General features: G+C 37.8%; 1 protein-coding gene across 1 annotated transcript in view; it reads left to right on the plus strand.

The window, feature by feature from the left end:
• LOC107590592 (zinc finger protein 385C-like) overlaps positions 1-7,680 on the plus strand; it is a gene marked incomplete at its 5' end in the record, with an annotated part of 28,772 nt that extends 21,092 nt beyond the window's left edge. The window contains 5 exons of the mRNA XM_016279452.1: positions 2,346-2,639; positions 3,381-3,568; positions 4,696-4,794; positions 5,297-5,395; positions 5,940-7,680. Coding sequence (XP_016134938.1) covers positions 2,346-2,639; positions 3,381-3,568; positions 4,696-4,794; positions 5,297-5,395; positions 5,940-6,167 — 908 coding nt within the window. The remainder of the gene's footprint in view (positions 1-2,345; positions 2,640-3,380; positions 3,569-4,695; positions 4,795-5,296; positions 5,396-5,939) is intronic.
• Positions 7,681-7,999: the final 319 nt, after the last annotated feature.

Genomic DNA, 7,999 nt, shown 5'->3' on the forward strand with positions numbered 1-7,999 from the left:
GTAGAGGGGGTCGGCTTCAATACCTGGTGGACTGGGAGGTATACCGACCTGAGGAGAGATCATGGATACCTGCTTCCGATATACTGGACCCCTCACTCATAGAGGAATTTCATCGAGCCAGGGCCGACCGTCCAGCACCACGACCACGGGGATGCCCATGCAGAGCGCCAGGAGTCGCTCCTAGAGGGGGGGATTCTATAACACCAAGCCAGCAGAGGGAGCCCTCGCCCGAGTATTGACTGTTAGCACTCCCTCTGCTTTCTCTGCAACCACTTCCTGTTTAGTGGCCATATTAACCTGGCCACCACATGACTGCTTTGCGAAGTATTGCCAGTTTATCCTGCCTTACCAAGCGTTTGTATCTCTGCCTTCTTACCACGTGCATGACCTGTTTATCTGTTTGTTTTGACTTCTCTTTTGGATTACCCCTTTTGCCTGTTTGCCTGGTTGGACTGCCTTACTGTGTTTTTGACCTCATTGCCTGTTTTTACCGACCCTGAGTTTGGTTTTGTTGGACTGCTTTAATAAACGTCCGCATATGGATTCTTCCTTGGCTTCCGCCTCAACCTCATTACACTATAGTGCATATGCTGAAGACATTGATAATTTGTTATTAATTGTCATTTTGTAGTGTTGTTCTTGACTGGTTTTGCTTCAGTATGCCGTATTTAACATTCGACATCAAGTTTTCATAAAAAGTATACCTAAATATACATTCATTTATTATTATTATTATTATCACACACAACTTTTTGAAAAACTTTTAATATAATTTTAGTGTTTGGCTTTTAAATATCTTTTGAATTTCAATGGTTTATGCTATCGGCAGCCAATAATTAACAACACAATACACACTGTTGTCAACACAAACCATGTTTTTCCTCATTTCAGCCAGTATTTAATGTAGTCTGGGTTGTATTTTCTTTTGCCTTGTTCATGTTTTTGAAGAAGGAAAGCATTTCAGCCTGTCCATGTTGTCCTTTGCCTAACTGGCTATTTGCATTTATACATTTGGTAGATGCTTTTATCCAAAGCACTTCACATTGCTTTCAGGCTTTACATTTTTTTCAGTTAATGAATTCCTGGACATTCCCTGCCAGATGCATATGATGAATTTTCACTGTTTTATGTTTTTAAGACAATTTGTAAAGAGGACAGTTTGTGTGAATGTGAAATGTGAGTGATTCATAGATTAAACAGAACCATGTTTAAAGCTGAATAACATCCAGTGAGGCCAAAGGTGAACAGCCATCAATGGTTCTTCAAATGTGGGTGGAATTTGAGCCAAAGTTCCATCTTTAGGTTTCTACTAAACAGTTTTACGTTTGTTTAGATGATCATAAACATGGTATTGATGGTTTTGTGTGCTCAGAGAAATTTTGAGAGCACCTCATTTGATTTTTCACTGGCCAGGCTGCTGTGGCCCTTATCTTCTTTTTTAACAGAATAGAACAAATTCAAGGACACAGCACTTGAGTTTCAAAGGTGGACTTAAATAAATGGTCTGAAGTTCAACACATGAGCACTAGTCTGTAAAAGCACAGCCTTAATAATGTTGCATGACCGAAAACAGTCTGTCTGAAAGTGTCTGTATTTGTGTTTGTGTTCCTGTGTCCTGCACATTTCTGCCAATTTGGACACTAGCCCACTGCTAAATTACAGCTAGCAGACATTCAGATGTTTGAGCGGAATATTTTTATTCTGAATACTGGTGCTCTACTGCTGGATTTCAGCCTTCACTTACTGATTGTTATGCTGTTTTTCAGCTAACAAGTAAAATAAGACATACACACAATTAGTTTACAGATATCTTCCAGATGGTCTATTGTTCTTTGTTTGTGTCTGCCTTTTTGTGACATATTTCAAATCATGGTGGTCTAAAATACCTGGAAAGAGCTATTGGTTATTATTCCCGTTCATCTCAATGATAGTCACTCGGTTGCTCTGGATCCCCCTGAAGTAACTGATTTGAAATCTGCTGTTCTGAAACACTTTTTCATGTTGATTCATGATTGGCAGGTTTTTTAAAGGAATTAAAGGCATAGTTCTTCCAAAAATGATGTACACTATGATGTACACTATTTCCCATGTCACCTAAAACCATATGACCAAAATTTATTTCTCTATCCATTGAAAAATATTAAAATCTTGGTCCATTAGAGGTCATGATAAAGTTGTGATGTATTGAAGTAACAAAAGGTTTGAAATGACATGAGTGAGAGTAACTATGCTTTGAATAAAAACTCAAACACTTAAACTCAAATATCCAGAAACGCATCGTTTTGTATAATTGATGTGAAGGAGAACAGCAGTCTGACTCACTCACTTTTTCTCTCTCTCTTTAGCTGCTGTCTGTGACTCAGATCCTGTCGTGAGTGTGGATGATGCTCACTCTAGTTCGGTGGTCCTGACACCTATATCAGAGGTCTCGTCTGCAGACCTGTCTGTCTCCTCCCCTCACTTCCAGAACCCGGACGGTCTGCTGGAACCCACCGCCAGCGAGACAGCTGCTCAGCAGGACAACTCTACAGGGGACACACCGGCAGAGAAGGACCCCAAAAAGACCAAACAACATCTGCATTGCCCCATCTGCAAAGTCACAGTCAACTCCACCACTCAGATGGATGCTCACAATAGTGGTGCATATGTCTTTCTTTCTTTATTGATTTCTCTATTTATTTATTTATTTACTCTACCATTCAAAGGTCTGAGTTCAGTAAGATTTTTTTTATGAAATTAATCAAAAGTGTAATGACATAATAATGTTACAAAAGATTTATATTTCAAGTAATTGCTGTCCTTTTAAATTCATCAAAGAATCCTGAAAAATATATTACTGTTTCCAAAAATATTAAGTAGCACAACTGTTTTCAACATTGATAATAATAAGAAATGCTGAGCAGAAAATGAATACATATTAGAATGATTTCTGTAAGAAATTCAGCTTTACATCACAGAAAAAAATATTACATTTTAAAATATATTAAAATAGAAAACAGCTGTTTGAAGTTGTAATAATATTTCAGAATATTACAGTTTTAATATTATTTTTGATCAAATAAATGCATAAGAGACTTCTTTCAAAAACATTAAATTATTACTGACCGTAAACTTTTGAATGGTAGTGTATTTGTATTTATTTTGGTTTGTAAACTCATGAATCAACCCCATAAATGAATGTGAATAATCTGAGAATAATCTAACAAACCCTTTTCGATTTACAGTATTAATATTTCATCAACTCTATAATAAACATTTCAATATAATCTGAGAAAATTCATTTTAATAAATAATATTGTAACAATAGGCACAATTTTAGACCATTATTGCATACTTATTTAACACCTTTGTGAATTCCTTACCTTTTTCGAACATCACAGGCACCAAACATAAACTAATGATGGAAGGACAGAGTGTGTTGCCACGACGACGAGGGAAGACACTGTCGTCCCGCCCCTCATGTAAAAGCAAGCGATTGGCCAGTAAGGGGAGTGTGGGCGTGGCCAGCAAGAGCTTCAACTGTGAAGTTTGCGAAATCCATGTTAACTCTGAGACTCAACTCAGCCAGGTAACCATAAAACAATTTTGCACACATGTATGTGATACACTGGAATATGGAAAAAAATATGTTTTAAGTAACATTATTTGACGTTCAGAGCCCATCTTTGGGTCCTAATATGCCATTTTAGGCTAAAATTAAAATTCAGCCTTGTTCACGTTTCCTGTGTTCCCTCTACTACGTAACCTAGCCTAACTAGCTGTGTTTTTAGTAGCAGGTAGCTACAATGCAGGCTTGTTATTTTATCCTGTCAGGAATGACCTTCTAGAAATTGACAATCCATTGACAAAACAGCTGCTGGAAATCAGCTACACCATTGACAGACACATAGTTTATTTTGTTGGCATTGGCAGTTTGTCTAACTGTTTCTCAGAGAAAACACATCTACTTCTTGGCCAAGTTTGTTACCTGGTATAGTTGTGTTGGGAAAAGCATGCTCTCCCACATAAACAAATGAAATGTAAAAATGTATAAACTCTTGCTCTGCGAGTTACTCAAACGGAGTAAACATTTACATTTGGATTTCTGGGTTGAGTTTTCGATGTACCAGGAACATGCTAATCAGTCCGAGATGAGTCATTTGACCATATCTAATGTGTGTTTCCAGTGCATATTGACTGGGTGAAGGTGAATTGTTGATACCCCGTCTGTGCCGGTTACTTGTTAATGTGACTCAACATGGATCATGACCACAGTGAATTTCTCATCATTCATGACCATTCTTATGTAAATTGTTGCATTTAACTGAATGCAGCAATTTACATAAAATGCTTTTACAAACTTTTTTCTGTTTATGTTTCATGAATGAGTGTGTGCGTGCGCGTGTGCGTGTGTGCGTGTGTGTGTGTGTGTGTGTGTGTGTGTGTGTGTGTGTTGGCCTGGTGTCTGCACAGGCCTGAGGAACATGACATTTAATGGTATTTCATGCTTCCCTTAAGCAGTTTCTGAAGTGTAAAGTAAACAAGATGAAGGCTGTTGAAAAAGAAAGAGGGGAGGGAAAGAGGTGAAATGTATTAAAAAGTTAATGATTTTTAGGAAAAAGGAAAAACTGCTCTTATTTTATCTTGACCAAGTATCTCATGTCAGGCTTGAAAATGCACCATTAAAAATACACCTTTATTTCTGTATTTGTTTAGCACATGAACAGCCGAAGGCATAAGGATAGACTGGCTGGGAAGCCCCCGAAGCCCAAGTTCAACCCTCATGCCAAGAGTCAGCCTACCTCAGCAGCCTCGGTGAGCATGGTTGCACTCACTGTGATTTACATGCTAATAGTCAAGTGTTCCTGTAGCTCAAACAGTAGGATAGCATGGCGCTAGCAATGTCAAAGTCATGAGTTCAATTCCCATAGAATTCATGAACTGCTGAAATGTCTCTTTGGATAGAAGAACCTGCCAGATATATGTGTGTAAATGTAATAGTCATATTCAGCTGATCAGTACAGAGTACTGAGTTTAAAAAAAATCTAATATAGACTGTATCATGCTGATGTAGTACAAATGCATATTAAAACCCAGAGTTCATTTTAAGCAATGGGACTGATGATGATTGACAGGACAATATAATAAAGCAATCCTCTTCTCAGCATGAAAGGAAAAAGGGAGAGGAAGTTACTCAGGGGAGGATGCTAGCAAACAGGCTCATCTTGATACAAGGAGTAATTTTGCGTAATTAAGACAATTTTTATGTCTGCTACACACACACAACTATAGCAGCTCTCCTGATTTGTTCCAGCAGGGTGTCAGATGGAACGGTTATGCGGGAGGCGCACTGTCTGCTATGAAGAAAGTTATCAACCAATGCAATCTGTCCTCTCTGTCCTCTCTGTCCTCACAGGTGAGTGACAGAACTTAAACCTCATTTACAGTCTCTTAAAGGTATAGTGTATAATTTATGCACCATATCACAACATTAGATTAACCAATGGCATGACTATATATTTCAAAATTAAAGAAAAGGGGAATTTAAAACTCTAGATTCACAAAATGAACCGTGGTTAATTAGATTTAATATACAGTTTCTGTTAATAGAAATAGTTTTGATATAGTTACAGAAGAAATATTAGAAATACAGAAAATATTTTAGCCTATATGGAGGGATCTTTGAATAATGTGTTGTATAACAGGTGGCCTTATAGTCAAAAAGGCTGAGATATAATGAGAATAATTATTCAGTTATTATTATTATTATTTTCTTTTACAAGAACATATTTCAGGTTTTACTTGCAATTTCTGAGTGGAAATTGTTTCACCACCAAATTTTCAGTGTAGTGGCAAAGAAATTTTGCACTGCACCATTAAAAATATCTTTGTGATATCTTAATTTTTGGCATAATGATTAATTTTGTCTCTCTCTCTCTCTCTCTCTCTCTCTCTCTCAGACTAAACTGATTCTACAGAAGCAATTGACAAAACATTTGGCCGCCAGCTTCCTTCCCACCCCCATAACTCCGCCCACCCTCTGCACAGTCACAGCCAATCCTCTCGCACTGCGACACCCGCCGGGCACTACTTTTATTCAGACGCCCATCCTCGGCCCTGCCCTCTTTAGGCCAGCGCCCGGACCTCTGAGAGCAACACACACTCCCATCATATTTTCTCCTTATTGATCACCTCGAAACAAAGCAAACACGCTCTTACAACAAGGGCGCACATTCACGTGATTTAGTCTTACGATTCGTTCTCAGTACTGACGGTCTCTGTGCAAACTTTGTCCGTGCTCCCGCTCTCTCCGAGCTGTATACACTTAAGTATATAAACACAAACACACACTCCCATAGTGTTCCCTGTCCTCCTCAAAAACTGTGACTCTGAGAGAGTCACTCTTGAACTATGCAGCAAAGGGAGAGAGAGTGTGTGAGAGAGATAGAGAGAGAGAGCAAGACCATATATGGGAATATGGGAGGGGCCTCATTGATAACACCAGCCCACTATGCAGATGAACACTTTAATGACAGGACAAGACTGATGAAGGAGTGAAAGAACTATAAGAAGGATATTTAGTTTTTCTTTATGAGATATTTATCATTATACAGATATTAATCAGGTTATTATTCTATAATTTATTAGAGGAAAGCCAATTTTAGAGACCTATAACTGCGTTAGCTGTTTGTTTAGTGAAGAAATGCAAACATCCCTTTACTTGATGCTTTTTTTAAAAAGTATTTTAAATTGTTATTAGTCTGTTTTCTTGTCATTCCACATGGATATATTGCCGTTGGTCTGTGTATTCGCACACATTTTGAGTAACCTCATCTGATCGGCTTTTGTTATAAACACAAAGCTCATTGGTCTGTCAGTTTACAGATGCTAAGGCTTTCTGTCATGGGTAATCATAGAATAACACAGAGTACCAGTCTAATATACGAACGTGACAATTTGGTAGCAAGGCAACACACACACACACTCGCTCGCTCCCAATCAGTGTCGTAATTTTCTCAGTGTTGATGCATAGATTAGATGATTTGAGATTGCAGATGCACACACACACACACAACCTCAGATGAGATGATTGCGGTTCAGTCACAGTTTGACGTGGCCTTTTATCTCCGCATATTTTGCTCTCAGTATTTCCTCATTACGGCCTCACAAAGGTCAGTGTGCCTGTCAAAAATCTGTCCGCATCCTATCTTGATTAAGATCTAAAACCTCACCATGTTATTTGCGTGTGTGTGTGTGTGTGTGTGTGTGTGTGTGTGTGTGTTTAATCCAAAACCTGTTCATTACTCTTGATCTTATTCAGAATAACAGTTTTGATTCTGGAAGCATCATTGATTTATTTTCACAGAGGAGCCATTGCCAAAACATAATGACCATAATGGCGGTGACTGAAAATACATCAGTACTGTTGAAAGGGGGATGCAGGTGTATTTTTTAAGACTACACTTGAATAGCAACGTGTTCAATTTCAGATATATTAAACTCTCCCGCTACAAGTATATACAAGTGTTCCTGTCAGTCTGAACAAAGTCACGTCGCTTTGCCCCAGATGGTTTTAGATGGACTAAGACTGATCTTCTGTCTTCAGACATGTAGAATTAGACATTACTGTTGAGTCTATGTTGTTTGATTGGAACCATTTTTCATCAGATTTTTTTTTTTAAACGTGCCCTAGCATACAGAGCTTTTTGTAAATATTTTATGAATACAGCTTTTAAAAGTGAATCATTAACATTTATAATATATACAATTAGAGTAAATATGTAGAATTTTATGAGATGTTTAATGTAGATTCTTTATCTGGTTATTGTAATTAATGTGATAATAAGAACGAGCTCTACTTGAAGTTATAACTTTTTGTCACCATTTCTGCAGAGACATGCATACTGAAATAAGGAGATAATCTAATGCGAAGTAGATAAGATTATGTAGTTTTTACATCAAATTGTAAATCAAAGCGCTTGTGAGAGAACGAAGGCGACGGAATATAAGAAATATTGCT

Source organism: Sinocyclocheilus grahami, unplaced genomic scaffold (assembly GCF_001515645.1).
Source record: "Sinocyclocheilus grahami isolate Dianchi unplaced genomic scaffold, SAMN03320097.WGS_v1.1 scaffold130.1, whole genome shotgun sequence".
Taxonomy (NCBI): domain Eukaryota; kingdom Metazoa; phylum Chordata; class Actinopteri; order Cypriniformes; family Cyprinidae; genus Sinocyclocheilus; species Sinocyclocheilus grahami.